Source organism: Bos grunniens, chromosome 4, assembly GCF_055505025.1.
Source record: "Bos grunniens cultivar Pamir isolate PY7600 chromosome 4, Bosgru_T2T1.0, whole genome shotgun sequence".
Taxonomy (NCBI): Eukaryota; Metazoa; Chordata; class Mammalia; order Artiodactyla; family Bovidae; genus Bos; species Bos grunniens.
The window spans coordinates 17,763,814-17,782,164 of NC_141168.1; the positions used below are offsets into that span (position 1 = coordinate 17,763,814).

Genomic DNA, 18,351 nt, shown 5'->3' on the forward strand with positions numbered 1-18,351 from the left:
GGAGATCTGACTTATGAGGATTCTACCCACTTGATACTTACCACACTAGAAATTAAAACTGAGAAATTAGGTATATTAAATTTAAGTATATTAATTTAATATACTTTAAAAGTATATTAAGTCATCTGAAATAATATTAACCTGTTCTATGTTGATATAAATATATATTTTAAGGAAAATATATTTTCCAAAGCAAACAATTTATGGAGAAGAGAGGCATTGTTTTATTTTTACAAATCTCTTTAAGGCCTGATGATAGAAGACAGTTTTCGTCTTTTGCATCTGTTTTTTTCATTCTATCTGTTGCTATTTGTTATTTTTGCGTATATTAAGAAAGTCTGGCCTAACTTAGATTTTGTGGTTTTAAAAAGGGGAGAAATGTTTTACCAGCTTTTTCAGAGAGCTGTGGATATTTTTCTTTGATACTACACCAAAACTTAACAAGTAGTAATTTTTAAAAGCTTAGTTGCAATGGGGGATCTGAAACCAAATCAGTGACTTTTTCATTAAAACCTACTGGCTAATCCCTCACTTTCGATGAATCATTTGCCTGCACATGATTTTATAACATCGTCCTTTAGTCATTTGGAAAATATTGGTACATTCAGTTATGAAGATCTTCCAGTGTTGCCATATTTCATAATATGATGCACTAAGAGAAGACCATGCTTATTAATATCCTAACAGAAATAGCCCCGTCAGAAAAGTTTCTAGTCTTAGGAAGCTGTCAAGTCTTGGTGGCAGCTAAAAGTTTTCTAAAATTGTATCTTTATCATCAGCAACAAATGCTGTCAGTTGTTTTCCTTTGAAGTGACAGAATCATTTGGATCCTCTTTTGAGAAAATGCCTGCCAAATGCCAAAATCTGTCAGCTGCTCTTTCAAGTAAAAAATGCTGTTCAGTGAAAATAGCAGCTAATTCAGCCTGCACGTCAAATAATTGCTTTTCTTCTTTATGCCGTAGAAGTGTTTTATGTCTGCTTTCCATTCTGTCACACAGGATATTAAAAATAAAAAAAATGTCCTCTTTGGCCTGGACCACTGCTCCAGTCTCATATTTTTTCCTCCTCTTCAATCCACCCTGTCATTAGAAAAATACTTTCAAAGCTTCACACCTATCTAGGCCTTCTTGTTGCTCTCGGGACAAAGACACCATCTGTTTTTAAATTATTATTTATTTCTTTGGCTGCACCAGGTATGCAGGGTCTTTGTTCTTCGTTAGAGCGTGTGGGATCTAGTTCCCTGACCAGGGATCAAACCTGGGCCCCTGCACTTGGAGTCTTGGCCCCTGGACTACCAGGGAAGTCCCAAAGACACCTTCTTTAACACGGATCCTGAATTTCCTTGTCCTTCCCAGTCCCCCAGCCTCATCTCACAGGCCTCCTTCTTTCTCCCTACACTGTTTATTCTGCCTTCTCTCCCCAAGAATGCCTTCCCTGAGTCGAGGCTGGGTCTGGCTATGCAGCTCAGACCGCGTGTACCCTCCTTCAGGGTGTTCATCCCAGTATATGGCATGTTGGTCCCTGTCGTTATTAGATGATTTGATGACTGAGGTGAGAGTGTCTCAGCTCTGGAGCCATCGTTTGGTTCAAGTCCTTTCTTTACCACTTACTAGCTGAGTGACCTTGAATAGATCCCCTCTCTCTGCCTCAGTTTCTGAATCTGTAGAACAAACAATCAAGAAATAGGGATCCTAATCTTACCTATTTCTTAGGGTTCTGTCTTAAATTAGCCCATGGGAAGCACCATCTGTGTGTTAGCCATTGACATTAATTAGGATTGCTGTGTCCGACTCTCCCGGGCTCCGCAGGAGCAGAATTGTTTCGCCTGCTTTATTCTAAGCATCTAGTACCTTCCCTGGCACATTTTCTTTTATTGCCATTAAAACTTTGATTTTAATTGTTTAACTGTCTTCATATTAATAAATGGATGCAAATTTTGAAAATCAAGTAATAGGAAGGATTTATTTAAAAAAAATGCTAAAGTCTCCTACTCCATCTACAGTTTGTTCTATAGGAACGACTTCTTTTTTAAAGATTTTTTTTTTTTTTAATGTGGACCATTTTTAAAGTCTTTATCAAATTTGTAACACTTTTGCTTCTGCTTTATGTTTTGGTTTTTTGACTGAGAGACATGTGGGATCTTCCTTGACTAGGGATCAAACCCACACCTCCTACATTGGAAGGTGGAATCTTAACCACTGGACCAGCTGGGAAGTCACCCTAAGAGCTACTTTTGACTTTTTTCTTCTTGTGTTTACCTTCAGAATGTTCGAACAATATGCTCACATTGCTATTCTTGATTTATCTGTGTTAGACATCATCTATTGACTTGTATGCAGTTGTCCCTCTTAATCCCAGGTTTCACTTTCTGTGGTTTCAGTTGCCCTCAGTCAACCGTGATTTGAAAAAATAAATAGTCCCTAGGTTTTCAGTTGTGCACTGTTCTGAGTCGTGTCATAAACTCTTGTGCCATCCTGCCTTCATCCTTCTAGGATATGAATCTTTCCTTTGCCCAGCCTGTCACTTGGTAGCCCACTTGGTTGGTTATCAGATTGGCTGTCAGGGTATCAGAGTGCTTATGTTCTTGAAACCCTTATTTTACTGAGTCATGGCCGCAAAGCACAAGAGTAGTGATCCTGGAAAGTTCCTCCCAGTGGGTGGTTATAGACGAGGAAACAGTATTTGTGAGGAATGGACAGGACAAAGATTTGGGGTGTCCAACTAGGGACAACTCTAGACAGCGTTTGGGCTTGGGGCAGTAAATTAAAGAAGTCACAAGGTTTGCCTGAGCTTTCTGAGTTCCCTGGCTTTGATGATAAGGGTGTCCTTCTCCAGAGGCAGGGAGAGAGAGTACCTTTCACATAAGAGACTTATTTCCTGCTTGCAGGGAGACTGGCTGGGGGTGTGTGTCAAAGTGCCCCACTTGAGTTGACTTTCTTAAGTAACTTTAATTCAACAGAGTGCCAGTTGCTCAGTCATGTTTGACTCTTTTCGACCCTGAGGACTGTAGTCTGCCAGGCTCCCCTGTCCATGGAATTCTCCAGGCAAGAATACTGGAGTGGCTTGCCATTCCATTCTCCAGGGGATCTTCCTGACCCAAGGATTGAACCCAGGTCTCCTGTGTTGCAGGCGGGTTCTTTACTGTCTGAACCACCAACATGCTATTGAGGTACAACTTGGGGTGACCTACCCTGGGCCCCAGCTGCACCCTGGCTGGGAGGAGCAGAGAAGTGCTTGGCCAATCAGGTGACCTCCACGTCCCAGTGGAGGGGTGGCATCATTACCAATTGGCAGAGGTGAATGTTCTGATTGTCTCATCTGACAGTATCCCAACACAGGTTAACAGGAATGCCTTGTTACTACAGGTGGGCGGGGAGTCCCGGCGCCCCACTTAGTCTTCTCTGACACTACCCTGGGGGTGTGGCTTTGGTGTAACTGCGTAAGGGAAGAAGTCTAGGCATGGTGGCCTGCAGCCACAGTTTTTTTCTGGGATGTTTGGCTGGGTTAGAGTGATCCTATCTCAAAGTCTTTCTGGCTATCCTGCCCCCTTCCTGTTCCTTTGGCTAGAGAGAGCAGGCTTTGGAAATTTTTTCTTTTTTTGTCTGCATATCTTGCTGGATTCCGCAGCACTGCATCTAGAATATACGAGGCAGAAGAAAACCCAGAGGACACACCCCAACCTTGTTCCTCAGACCAGGAGGTCCTTAGATAGTCTGTCTTTTCTGTACCTTTTAGAGCCTTCTAATATTTATTGTATATATAATGTTCAGGGTTTTTACTTTTTCTTCTTGATAGTAAAACTACTTCTACTCTATCCTTCCAGAAGCATTAGTCAAAGTAATATTTTAAAACTGTTAATCTAGGAATTTCCCTAGAGGTTCAGCGGTTAAGACTCCTCACTCTTAATGCAGAGGATATAGGTTCGATCCCTGGTTGGGGAACTAAGTTGCCGCATGCCACACGGCAAGGCCAAAAAAAAGAAAAAAAATGAATCAAGTAATGTCACTCCCCTGCTTCAAATTTCCCAAAGGGCTTCCCGGTGTGTTTAGAATAAAATCCAACTTTCTTATTGGCCCATCAGCTCTCACGTGGCTTGGCCCTTGCCTCCACCTGACACACCTCATATGACCTCTCCCCACTCCTCCCATGTTCCAGCCACACTGGTCTCCTTTCTGTTCTTGAATATGGTGAGCCTTTTTAGACCATAAGACAATATCATGCAGTGGATGTAAACCACTGTGTCAAATGACCTGTCACGAGCGACTGTGTGACCTTGGGCAAATGACTTAGCTTCTTTGTGCCTCCATTTCCTCATGTGTAACATGAGAATAAGAACACTGCCGTAGGGTTACTAAGAAAATTGAATGGGCTAATACAGGTAAAGTATCTAATTGTGTTCTACAGCCATGAAAACAATGGCAAGAACTCAGTAGATATACTAGCTATTGTGATGAAGTCGATCTCCAATGTCACACCCCTGCTCTCACATCCAGGTTCCCGCTGCCTAGAATACCCTTCCAGCAGCTTCTTTTTGCAAAACCAGCCCATTAAAAAATCTTTCACACCTCAGCTCAAATGCTATCTCCTCTTAAATGAGAGAGATCTTCCCTGACCATCTATCTAAAATAATCTCTCTTCATTTCTCTAAAGCCTACTTTCTATAATTACAGTCTTTGTAATCTGCAATATCTTGCTAACTTATTACTTATTTACTGTTTGTCTCCTTGCATCTGGACATAAGCTTCATGAGGGCAGGGCCTTGTCTCTCATCTACTGCTCTATCCTTGAGCCCAGAACAGGAGGGCGCATAATCCGTTCTGTTCTGTTGCTCAGTCATGTCTGACTCTTTGCAACCCCATGGACTGCAGCATGCCAGGCTTCCCTGTCCATCACCAACTTCTGGAGCCTGCTCAATCTCATGTCCATCAAGTCGGCGATGCCATCCAACCATCTCATCTTCTGTTGGCCCCTTCTCCTGCCTTCAGTCTTTCTCAGCATCAGGGTCTTTTCCATTGAGTCACTTCTTCATATCAGGCAGCCAAAGTATTGGAGTTTAAGCTGCAGCATCAGCCCTTTCAGTGACTATTCAGGACTGATTTCCTTTAGGATAGACTGGTTGGATCTCCTTGCAGTCTTGAGGGACTCTTAAGAGTCTTCTTCAACACCACAGTTCAAAAGTATCCATTCTTCGGCACTCAGCTTTCTTTATGGTCCAACTCTCACATCTGTAATTGACTACTGGAAAAACCACAGCTTTGACTAGACGGACCTTTGTCAACACATAACAGACTCTCAAAAATACTGAATGGATGAAAGAATTTGGGTCTTTTACAAGTAGGTACTTACTACAAACAATGCTACAATAGACATGATTGTAATTAAATTTTGATTTGTATCCTTAGATTATTTTTTTAGGATGAACTTCTGAGAGTTCTGAGATTCCTGGGTCAAAGGACAAGCATACTCCCATTCAGACAGATTGCGCCAATTTAGAGTCCTGCCAGTGTCATACAGGCATGCTGGCCTTCTGCACCTTTAATTTGGGGCTCTAGGAGAAAAAAATAGCAAACCTGAAAATAATCTCTCCTTCCTATATTTCCACACGCTAAATAAATATCTAAGATCCTATTTTATTTTATAGATTAGGACACTGAGAGTGAAGTGAAAGTGATAGTCATTCAGTCATGTCTGACTCTTTGTGACCTGATGGGCTGTAACTTGCCAGGCTCCTCTGTCCAAGGGCTTCTCCAGACAAGAATACTGGAGAGGGTTGCCATGCCCTCCTCCAGGGGATTTTCCCTACCCACGGATCAGAACTCATGTTTCTTATCTCTCTTATGTAGGCAGGTGGGTTCTTTACCACCAGTGCCACCTAGGACGCTGAGACCCTGGGATTAAATAGCTTCCCCAAGGTCACATGTGGTCAAAGGCAGAGATGGGGTCCTGACCCAGGCAGTTTGGATCTCAACTCTGCTCTTAACCATCAAGATGTACTTTTTTCTGTGTTTGCTTCTCTGTAATTCCTGAGCACCAGGACCTTTGAGAACTACTGTTCCACCCACTGACCAAAAGATATAGCACTCAGAGTTGGGGTGAAGAGCAGAAAGGAAGTGGGGAGGAGAAGTGAGAAAGAAGAGGGAGGCACCGACTGAGGTGGGGGCTTCTCTTGCCTTGGTCTGGAGCTTATCTGATGGCAGAGGCAGAGTCAACACTGGTAATGCCTTTGTTAGTTTTCAGTTCTGAGCTTCCTGCCTTGGTTTGCCAATCCTGTTTTCAGCCTTGGAAGCTAGCTTTACCCAGGTGAGTCTGGACTCTTGAATGGGTCTGCCGGGTTGAGATGGATGGGTGTAGCCAAGCTCTGCTTCTTAAGAAGCCCAAGCGGTACCTTTCCTCCAGGGCTCTCAGAGGCCCTGACTCTACTGTCCTGGGTGCAAAACAGCTGCTTCTTAGCTGATTGTTTGCAAATTGCATTCACCCTTCTCTGTTTCCTCCCAATGAAAGCTAGATTTTCACCCTGTGTTCTCAAAGGCAATGGTTCTTATTTGGTCATACACAAAAATCATCTAAAAGGCTTACTAAAAAGGCAAATTTCGGACAATCTGGGAAATTGAACACTGATTGGATATTTGATATTAAGAAATTATTACTGAATTTTAGCATGTGACCATTGTATTGTGTGTGTGTGTATAACATATACAGAGAAGAATCCTTATCTTTTGTACCTTTTGAATATTTTGGTATTCACATATTTTGAAAGAAAAATATGATGTATACGATTAGCTTCAAAATAGCCCAGAGTGGGTAGGAGAAATGGGTAGGTATTAGAGGATACAAAATTCAACAACTGTTGCTGCTGAGTGGTGTGTACATGGGGCGGTGGTTCTTTATACTATTTCTTTATTTGTGAAGATGCTTTAATTTATCCATAATAAAGTGTAAAAAATCCAAACGGTACCCTCCTTATTCCAGGGTACATTTTACAGGCATCCAGCATGGCTGTGGGGGGATCTACTCACCTCACCTGGAGAAAAGACTCTACAAAGGGAACTCAGGTGGCTCCTGCAGAGAAACCTCATTGAATCACCCCTCATGGCTCTCCCAGATAAACGGGAAAGAGCAGTCCTCAGTGAGGAAAGGGTGCGTCACTCAGCTGGCCTGTGTCAACTCACCTGGGCCACAATAAAGCTGAATTTTAGCTGTAGTGTATATATTTAGATGGGTTTGTATAGTCTCCTTTTGAAGTATTTTGTAAATTAATTGTTGGTAGGGTAGTGAGTGTGATGTGTTTTTTCTTTTTTTCCCTTTGGTTTTCCAAAACTATTTTTTAATGTTATCTCTCCAGCGATAAGAAGTGTTTTAATACGGTGTAATAGATTTTCGGAGAAGGCAATGGCAAACCACTCCAGTACTCTTGCCTGGAAAAATCCCATGGATGGAGGAGTCTGGTAGGCTGCAGTCCATGGGGTCGCGAAAAGTCGGACACGACTGAGTGACTTCCCTTCCACTTTTCACTTTCATGCATTGGAGAAGGAAATGGCAACCCACTCCAGTGTTCTTGCCTGGAGACTCCCAGGGACGGGGGTGCCTGATGGGCTGCCGTCTGTGGGGTCGCACAGAGTCGGACACGACTAAAGTGACTTAGCAGCAGCGGCAATAGATATTTGGCTCAGCTGATAAAGAATCCGCCTGCAATGCGGGAGACCTGGGCTCGATCCCTGGGTTGGGAAGATGCCCTGGGTTGGGAAGATGACCTGGAGAAGGGAAAGGCTACCCACTCCAGTATTCTGGCCTAGAGAATCCCATGGATAGTCCATGGGGTCGCAAAGAGTCGGATACGACTGAGCGACTTTCACTTCACTTCAACAGATATTAAAACACAGGAAGGTTAGCTCTAGGGCTCTTCTGAGGCCTCAAGTCGGCTCTTCCCAATCCCTCCCCTCACTAGGGGGTAAGTGTCTTCCTTAGAGAAGTAAGGCTCTGACCCCGGTGGGGCCCCAAGGTCGTGGCCGAGGGCACAGGTTGGGCGGGGGAGGGAGGGGGGGTGTGTGAGCAGGGCCGGCCGGCGGGGCAGGTTCGTCCTCGCCTGGGACAGGCCGGTGTTGATACAACACAGCCCGCCTCGGGCTCTGCGAGCGCCGGAGGAGGAGAAGCGGCGGGAGGGGCTCGGCGGTCGCTAGGGGAGTCGCCAGCGGAGTCCGCGGCCCGGGCTGGTCCCATCCGCCCGCCGCTCGCTAGCCCTACCCTCCCGGCCCCGCCAAGGAAGCCGCGGGAGTCCCGCGCCCAGGACCGGCTCGGACAAAGCTGGGGTAGGAAGGGAGGGTCTCTGTCTTGTCCTCTTGGGTCTGCAGGAAGCTCATGTCTTCTTCTGTGTCTTTTCTATGAAAACTTTGCCTTGCTTGCTAGAACCGGCCGTGTGAAAAATTCATTCATCTGGGTGTCAGCAGGCACAAATGGAATACCAGAGTCTTCATTCGGGAGGGTCGGAGGAGATTTTTGCTTCTAGTCAGTAAATCCGGAAATGTTTTTTGAGCCTCTTCTTTGGGATTGAGCTAGACGGGTGATGGAGTGAAAAACAGTTCTGATCTCATGGGCTTTTCTGGCTAGTGGGCAGAACAGACAGGAAGCAAGTAATTGCAGATGATTAATTGCAGTATTCGATTATATTCTGGGAGGGCTTCCCAGGTGCCTCAGTGGTAAAGAATCTACCTGCCTGTGCTGGAGACACAGGTTTGATCCCTAGGTTGGGAAGATCCCCCGGAGAAGGAAATGGCAACCCACTCCAGTATTCTTGTCTGGGAAACCGCATGGACAGAGGAACCTGGTGGGCTACAGTTTGTGGCGTGGCAAAGAGTCAGACCTGACTTAGCCACTAAGCAACATATTCTAGGAGCACAAAGAAGGGGGCTTAGTTCGCTCTGAGTGTTGGGGATCGGGAGAGGTGTATGGAAGAAGAGGATTCTTACCCAAGAGGGAGAAATGACAGGTGTATGTGGGGTATGGGGGATGCAGGGTGGGGAGGAAGGGGTTTAGGTTCTAAATCTTGGGAAAGCCTGAACAAAGGTTCTCAGAGAAATTCGGGGAAACGGGAAGGGAGGGCCGAGGCCAGATGATGCACACAGCCCTTCCTTGGCTACATCAAGGGTTTTAGAATTTAATCTGTGGGAAAAATGGGACAATGGAAGGATTAAAACAGGGGGGATAAACCCAGTGTTTGCAAATAGTAGATTATACATTATAAAATTATAAGGAAAAGGGACTCCTTCTGGGATATGTGATGGTTCTTCCAAAATGTTAGGATCTGAGGAAGACAGTTTGATTTGGCAGCAGTAGGGCAATCTGGAGGGTCTTGGGTCAGAGTGGGTTCTAGGTGAGTATCCTTTTTCCTTATAGAGGACATACAGATTTATTTCATTCATGCTAACTGCACAGAGTTCTGTCTGTTGTATCAGTTTAATCTTTCCCCTGTTGATGGATATCTAGGTTAGGTCCATTTATTATAATTAGTAAATACAGTGTTGTCAGAAACATCCTTGTGAGTCCATTTTCCCTTACATTTCCGAGTTTATCTGGGTGAAGAGCAGTGGAAATCTTGTGTCATGGGTATGAATAACATAAAGTTTGGCGGATACTGACAAATTGCTCTCTAAAAAAAGCTATACCAAAAAAATGCTCTACAAATGTACACTTCAAGTATCAAGTGTCTGAAAATGCCTGCTTCCTCACACCTTCTCCAAATGTGAGTTAATTAATCATATTTTTAAATCTTTTGCCAATCTGATAGGTGGTGAAAAGTAGTACCTTGTTGTTTATTGTTTATGTTTTTAAATTTAGGAAAGATTCCTGTTGCACTTTTTTCTTCTGTTGGATTTTAATATAACTCAGTGACACATTTTTTACCTCAAATATCTTTGTGTCCCGCAGACCAAGGTTGGGCCAACATGGCGTCCATATTCCGAAGTGAGGAAATGTGTTTGTCACAGCTCTTTCTCCAGGTGGAGGCTGCATACTGCTGTGTAGCTGAGCTTGGAGAGCTTGGATTGGTTCAGTTCAAAGATGTAAGTACTTCATTCATAGGAGACCAAAAGAAGGTGGAGTTTCCACTTCTTGGTGGTGAATAAAGGTCAGGGAGAAGCGCCCTGGGCTGGAGTAATGGAATTCAGTGGTTCTTGTTCTTCTGGCTAGAATTTGTGATAACATTGGTCAACTGACTTGCAAACATTTCTCCCTTCCTCCTTATGTGTCACCTCTATAGGGATGTTTTGAAACTGTAATATAATAAAAAAGATGACATTGTACTTTATTTCCTATGTACCTCTTCAAGACATTTGATATAACCAGTGGGCACATGGATTGCCAATCTTATTATGAGGGCAAAGAACAGTGCTTCCAGACCAGTTAGTTTGAGGAAAAAGTATCTTGGGAGTCCACAGTCTCTTGAGGGTGATATTCTCCAGCTAGACTGTATTTCCCACCCCCGCCACCCCCAGTTTTATTGAGATAATTGACCTATAACACTGTATAGGTTTAAGGTGTATGGCATAATGACTTGACTTACATCATAAGACTCTTACAATTTACTGTCTTAACAACTTTCACATATAATGTACAACAGTGTTCATCATATTTATCATGTACATTATATCCCTAGTACGTATTTATCTACTAACTTATCTAATTATCTAATAATTTATCTCATAACTAGATAAAATTATTTCTGTAATTATCTAATAATAATTTATTTATCTAATAAAAGGAAGTTTGTACCTTTTGACGGTCTTCATCCAATTTCTCTGTTACCTCAACTCCCACCTCTGGTAATCACAAATCTGATCTTTTTTTCTATGAGTTTGTTTGATTTTGAAGTATGATTGACCTACAACACTGGTAGTTCCTAGCACACCACAATACCAGGATATCAGTATTTCTATACATTTCAAATGATCACCATAATAAGTCTGTTTACCGTCTGTCACCATGCTGCTGCTGCTGCTTCTGCTGCTGCTGCTGCTAAGTCGCTTCAGTCGTGTCCGACTCTGTGCGACCCCATAGACGGCAGCCCACCAGGCCTCTCGTCCCTGGGATTCTCCAGGCAAGAACACTGGAGTGGGTTGCCATTTCCTCCTCCAATGCATGAAAGTGAAAAGTAAAAGGGAAGTCGCTCAGTCTTGTCCGACTCTTTATGACCCCATGGACTGCAGCCCACCAGGCTCCTCTGTCCATGGGATTTTCCAGGCAAGAGTACTGGAGTGGGGTGCCATTGCCTTCTCCGGTCTGTCACCATAGGACTGTCTTAAGTAAATCGGGGTATCATTTCCCAGAGGCAGTTGAGGTCCTCGCCAAAAGCTTTTGAATTCAATTTAGAAAATGGGACTCACTAATTCCACTCATTTTCCCACTAAGGTCCGGTCAAAACTAAGACCTTCAGAGAAGGATCATGTCTTTGCAGCCCTAGTTCCAACTCAGGACCTGACATGGGGTAGCTCCTTAATAACACTTATTGGGCTGAGCTGAGGGGTCACCAGCACAAAAGGATGCTGTCTTTTTCTTGAAGACCAGGATCCACTGCTTGGAGCTGTGCTATATTCAAGGTCCTATTGTATTCATGACTCCATTGAGGAATTCAAAGCAATTTGGATAGTAAGTGCAGCTAAAACTTAAGAAAAGTTTACAGGGGCCAGAGTTTGTGGCATTTGGGGAACTGAGGGTAAGAATATCAAGGTATATTTTGACTGGAACTCTCCTGTCTTGTTCATGCAAGTATCTAGTCCTAAGATGATTCCAGCAACATTCTGCAGCATTAATAATTAATAATAGCCAAAGAGAATACGTTGCCAGCGGTTGCTACTAACGTGTGCCTTGTGGCTTTCCTCTCCCTCTAGTTAAATGTGAAAGAGAGCCGCTTACAGAGGAAATTTGTGAATGAAGTCAGAAGGTGTGAATCATTGGAGAGAATCCTGCGTAAGCCAGTTTTCTGCTTGCAGTTTGAATGTGCACTGGTAGGGAGGGAGATGGTTTGCAGGGGTGATGTCCTGCAATCTGCCTCTATGTATGATACTGCTACTCTAGGTTGAGACAGACCTGGTTGGGGGCAGAGGAGGCTAGAGATGGGGGCCAGGTTCTGTGGCAGGTGCCAGGGCAATTCAGGCAGCTGAGCTGGGAAACGCATCAGTCCCACTTGGCCCCATTGCTTAGGTGTGAGAAAACACTCTCACCTTGCGCTGTCTGGTGGGGTTTCATCCTTCAGGTTTTCTGGAAGATCAGATGCAAGATGAGATTGAGATTCAGGTGCCTGAGAAGTCCCCGCTGACCCCTCTCCCACGGGAAATGATCATCCTGGAGGTAGGTTCTTTCTGACTTAACAGAGTACTGTGTCGAAGCCTGTCTCCTGTGAACTCTGCAAGCCTCTCATGGTCCTCTACCCCATTGCTGAAGGCATGGGGGTGGGTTTATGTGGTGGTCCACTTTTCAGTGTTACTCCCCCAGGAAAAGCCCCCCAGTTTTTAAAGTGCAGTTTTTAGTCACTCTTGCACCTTTTGGTGGCCATGTGTGTTGTTTCCATGTCTTGGCTATTGTAAACAATTCTGCGATGAGCAGGGGGATGCCCGTTTCTTTTCCAGTTATGATTTCCTTTCCTTTGGATAAATATACCCAGAAGTACAGTTGTGGGATCCAGTGGTTTGCTTCTGAATTGTCTGTCTCATGCATTGGGTCCACTCTGGATTGAGGCATCCCCTCAGATTGGATTCTGAGGTCAAGTGGGAGAAGGTAGCAGTTTTCTTTGGCTAAGGCCTTTGTGGCTGGAGGACCCCTCCCTCTTTCTCTCCCTTCTCTGTCAATTTGCTTTTGTAAAACACTGAGTATCTGCTGTGCACAAGGCACCTTGGTGAAACATGGCCTTGCCTCTGGGAGCTTTGAGAGCAGGCTGTGGGGCGAGGGGAGAGGGTGAGCCAGGGGGAGAGGATGTCAAAAGGTTACTGTTGTTCAGTTGCTAAGTTGTGTCTGACTCTTTGCGACCCCATGAACTGCAGCATGCCAGGCTTCCCTGTCCTTTACTGTCTCCCAGAATTTGCTCAGACTCATGTCCACTGAGTTGGCGATGCCAATCCAATTATCTCATCCTCTGTCACCCTCTTCTTTTGCCTTCAGTCTTTCCTGGCATCCAGGGTCTTTTCCAATGAACTGGCTCTTGGCTTCAGGTAGCCAAAGTATTGAGGCTTTAGCTTCAGCATCAGTCCTTCCAATGAATATTCTTTAGGGTTCTTCAGTCCTTTAGGATTGACTGGTTGGATCTCCTTGCAGTCCAAGGGACTCTCAAAAGTCTTCTCCAGCACCACAGTTCAAAAGCATCAATTCTTTGGTGCTCAGCCTTCTTTATGGTCCAGCTCTCATATCTGTACATGACTATTGGGAAAACCATAGCTTTTGACTGTATGGCCCTTTGTCGGCAAAGTGACGTCTCTGCTTTTTAATATACTGTCTAGGTTTGTCACAGTTTGCCTTCCAAGAAGCAGCATCTTTTAATTTCTTGGCTGTAGTCACCATCCACACAGATTTTGGAGCCCAAGAAAAGAAAATCATTTACCACTTCCACTTTTCCCCGCTCTGTTTGCCTTGAAGGGACCTTGCCTGATGGGACCAGATGCCATGATCTTAATTTTTTGAATGCTGAATTTTATGCCAGGTTTTTCACTCTCTTCCTCTTCACTTTCATCAGGAGGCTCCTTAGTTTCTCTTCACATTCTGCCATTAGTGTGGTATTATCTGCATATCTGAGGTTCTTGATATTTCTCTAGGCAATCTTTTTTTTTTTTTTTTCACTTTTCAATGTTTTTTTATTGTTTGACAGGCATTTACAACGTTCCATTCATAGACCTAAAAACATAAAAATAGACCTTCTTTCAGCTTATAAAAGAAATATATAAGAACTTTTGACATACACACATCATGACCTTATGTACAAGAGACAGTGGCACCCTCTCCAAGCACCAGACTTTCCAGCATTTTCAGACAAACTCATTGCACTGGGACTGGTCAGTGGGACTATTAGAAGCCTCCACTTCAGTTTTCCACAATCTGGGCAATCTTGATTTCAGCTTGTGATTTATCCAGCCAGGCATTTCACATGTTGTCAAAAGATGGGCAGATCCAAATCCTGGAAGGCCCTATTGATCTTCATTTAAAAAAAAAAAAAAAAAAAGGACTTTTTATCCTCAAAAGAGAAAGAGCTCACTAAGAGAGGTGAACAGGTATGGAAGAGCTTCATTGATTGAGCCTTATCTCTGGCTGGGTTTTCTCATGTGATTTTTTTGTTTTCTTTTAAGATAATTTAAAATTCTTGAAATTGTTGGAGCCACCAGTAGCATAAATCTAGATTCTCTAACGGAGTCATGAGACTGACAAGACTGGCAACTCTGCTTGAATATATTTTGGATCTGGTCATATTAAAATCTGGATATTTGAGGAGAAGGTTTTAATCCATACAGATAGGATTTCCATAAGATCATCTCCAGTTTCAGTCTTTCCCCTGGTGTTCTAGCACCAGCCTTGTTAGTTACCAGCTCCACTCCTGCCTCCATCCCCCTCACCTTCCTAAACACCTACACCTGTTCTTGTGAACTGTGAGCTAGCTTAATGGCTCATGTTCTCATCATAATCTTTTTATAGATTCTTTTCCAGATTCTTTTCCCTTCTAGGTTATTGTGTGCATGCCCAGTCGCTCAGTTGTGTCCAACTCTGTGACCCCTTGGACTGTATCGCTCTACTATGTCACTTCCCTGCTTGAGAGTGTTGATGATGTCCTTCTTGCCTGAGTCAGGTCCATCCTGGCCAGCAGAATCTGCTCTCCTTGGCCCTGTCCTACCTCTCAAGTCCTACAGGCTCCTTGGGCTGGTTCCTTGATTGTATACTACTCTTAACACCTTGTTGAGGATCCCAAAGAGCTTTATTTAGGAGGGTTATGTTTATTGGAGAAGGAAATGGCAACCCACTCCGGTACTCTTGCCTGGAGAATCCCATGGACGGAGGAGCCTGGTAGGCTACAGTCCACAGGGTCGCAAAGAGTCGGACATGACTGAGCGACTTCACTTCACTTCATGTTTATTGATACTTACTGCTGGAGAAGACTCTTGAGAGTCCCTTGGATTGCAAGGAGATCAAACTAGTCAATCCTAAGGGAAATCCACCCTGAATATTCACTGGAAGGACTGGTGCTGAAGCTCCAATACTTTGACCACCTGATGCGAAAAGCTGACTCATTGGAAAAGACCCTGATGCTAGGAAAGATTGAAGGCAGAAGGGGATGATTCAATGGACATGAGTTTGAGTGAACTCTGGGAAATAGTGAAGGATAGGGAAGCCTGGTGTGCTGCAGTCCACGGGGTTGCAAAGAGTTGGACAAAACTGAGCAACCGAACAACAACAACTGTATTAGGAACTAAAACTGAAAAAAGTAAAATATTTATTAATTCATTAAAAATAATATCTCATTACATGTTAACATTTTTAATTAAAAATAATTGTATTTTCAAAGAAAAAACTTTAGTGAAGAGTGATGTTGTTAGCAAATTTATATGTTTGACTTAATAGAAGATGGACTTCGTGTGCTTTGAATCTGTTGTGATATGTTCTTATTGAAGTATATGAAGAGAATTTAGTCTTGAAAAATAGGTAGTTGGGAAAGGGAGGAGTGTTTTAATAGTCTTTTAAAATAACTGTGGATATTCTTTGATATTACATTAAACTTTGACAAGCATAGGGACATTTGCTTTTGTTAAACAGGTAACAAGTATTTTTGTTTCCAAGTTTACATAAGAGATGCAGGTTCAGTCTCTGGGTTGGGAAGATCCCCTGGAAGAGGAAATGGCAACCCATTCCAGTGTTCTTGCTTGGAGAATCCCATGGACAGAGGAGCCTAGTGAGCTACAGTCCATGGGGTGGCAAAGAGTTGGACGTGACTGAATGTCTGAGTACTAAAATAACCAGTGTTAATTTGAAAACAAATATACTTGTTACCTGTTTAACAAAAGCAAAAATCCCCTTGCTGATATGTGACTTGCCGGAATCCCTTGACTTCTCATGTAGCTCATTTTCCTTCCCCTGAGTGTTTTCTGGTCCTCCCCATTTGATAAGGGAACTCCTGAGAGTGTATGACCATGGCTGGACTTGTTCAGTTACTGAGTTATGTCTGACTATTTGCAACCCCATGGACTGCAGCATGCCAGGCTTGCCTGTCCTTCACCATTTCCCAGAGTTTGCTCAAACTCAACATCCATTGAATTGGTGATGCCATCCAACCATTTCATCCTCTGTTGTCCCCTTCTCCTCCTGCCTTCTATCTTTCCCAGTATCAGAGTCTTTTCCAATGAGTCGGCTCTTCGCATCAGGTGGCTGAAGTACTGAGCTTCAGGTTCAGCCTCAGTCCTTCCAATGAATATTCAGGGTTGATTTTCTTTAGGATTGACTGGTTTGATCTCCTTGCAGTCCAAGGAACTCTCAAAAGCCTTCTCCAGCACCACAATTTGAAAGCATCAATTCTTCGGTGCTCAGCCTTCTTTATGGTGCATCTCTCACATCCATACATGACTATTGAAAAAGCCATAGCTTTGACTATACAGGTCTTTGTCAGCAAAGTGATGTCTGTACTTTCAGCTCTACAGTCTTGTTGAGTTTGACTGAACAGGCCTCTCAACTTCAAGCTACGTTGTGATGCTCTGCATACTTGATATTATTTGTTGTGGTTAATGTACAGTAAATGTCATAGTGCTTTCTGCCTGGCTTACTTTCTTTTTTCCTCCTGCAAAGACTGCTCTAGAAAAACTGGAAGGAGAGCTTCAGGAAGCCAATCAGAACTATCAGGCTTTGAAGAAAAACTTCCTAGAACTGACGGAATTCAAACATCTCCTGAAGAAAACCCAGGACTTCTTTGAGGTTGTAATTTGGGCACTGTGTATTCAAGGGCCCTTTTCTCTAGAACCTCAAATTTCTATTTTGACAACTGGTTGGTTTGGAATATGAGTAAATTGTGATGTTTCTGTTGTCTGGCTGGGCTGTGGGTGGTGAGGGTTAGGGTGGCATGTGGCATTGGTTGAAATGAATGCAAAAATATTATCAGATCAAATCAATCACTCAGTCGTGTCTGACTCTTTGTGACCCTATGAATCGCAGCATTCCAGGCCTCCCTGTCCATCACCAACACCCGGAGTTCACCCAGACTCATGTCCATCGAGTCAGTGATGCCATCCAGCCATCTCATCCTCTGTCGTCCCCTTCTCCTCTTGCCCCCTATCCCTCCCAGCATCAGAGTCTTTTCCAATGAGTCAACTCTTCGCATGAGGTGGCCAAAGTACTGGAGTTTCAGCTTCAGCATCATTCCCTCCAAAGAAATCCCAGGGCTGATCTCCTTCAGAATGGACTGGTTGGATCTCCTTGCAGTCCAAGGGACTCTCAAGAGTCTTCTCCAACACCACAGTTCAAAAGCATCGATTCTTCGGTGCTCAGCCTTAAGGAGCTCACTAATAAAGTACGTGGCCCAAATGGCCCAGAGAGAAATGGAAGTCAGAAAAAAGCACAACAATTAGTTTGAGCAGATTTGGGATTTTGGTACGAAGAGACCTTGTTTTAAATACACAGTTAAAAAAAAAAAATACACAGTTACATCTTTATTTGAAACAGAAAACTAAATTAGGTTTAAGCATCAGGTCTTCTGAATTCTATTTGTAGAAAATTGAGTAATTATGTAAAAGCAGATGAAGTCATGCAATGTGGGTGCTTTTAAGATAGTCTAAGTACATTTAAATGAAAATAGTGATTCTTTTACTTTCAGACAGAAGCCAACTTAGCAGATGATTTCTTTGTAGAAGACACTTCCGGTCTCCTGGAGTTGAGACCTACGCCTGCGTACATCAGTGGAAAGCTGGGGTCAGTGAAATTCCTGCTCTGAAAGTTATATGTAGTTGGGTCCCTGGTCTGCATGCTCAGTGCCTGGCATGTGGTAGATTTCCCTGACTGTTTGAGTGAATGAATGAATGGACAAATCATGACTGACAAGAGGACAGTTTCACACGATTATAGGCCTCCATCCAGTAAAAAACCCAAGTTTAACCTTATCTGGTTGGTGGAGGTGTAGGTAGTGTTATCTTTTTAATGGTGAGACTGACATTCTTGAGTCTGAAGAGTGCCACATTTGTATTGTCTCCACGTGGGAAGGATATAGTGAAAATTGTTTAGGTAGGGTTTCTCGACTGTCCCTGGAGGGCTATGGGATACATGTTTGTTTTTTTTTTTTTTGCCTTGTCTCTAAAATACTGTTTTGATAATAGATTTGGAGTGTGAAGTTTGAAGTGTAATTAGCAA

General features: G+C 43.5%; 1 protein-coding gene across 7 annotated transcripts in view; it reads left to right on the top strand.

Annotated features, from left to right (window-relative positions):
• ATP6V0A4 (ATPase H+ transporting V0 subunit a4) overlaps positions 1-18,351 on the top strand; it is a 98,173-nt gene that overhangs the window by 41,598 nt on the left and 38,224 nt on the right. For 3 of the 7 annotated variants that reach the window (XM_086395353.1, XM_086395352.1, XM_086395354.1), the window contains 5 exons: positions 9,922-10,055; positions 11,880-11,958; positions 12,245-12,339; positions 16,801-16,926; positions 17,822-17,916. In XM_086395353.1, coding sequence (XP_086251479.1) covers positions 9,939-10,055; positions 11,880-11,958; positions 12,245-12,339; positions 16,801-16,926; positions 17,822-17,916 — 512 coding nt within the window. In that variant the 5' untranslated portion in view covers positions 9,922-9,938. Of the gene's footprint in view, positions 1-6,168; positions 6,301-7,808; positions 7,949-8,053; positions 8,307-9,921; positions 10,056-11,879; positions 11,959-12,244; positions 12,340-16,800; positions 16,927-17,821; positions 17,917-18,351 lie in introns of those variants that run through there. The other 4 variants (XM_086395351.1, XM_086395358.1, XM_086395357.1 and 1 more) reach the window with 3 other exon arrangements.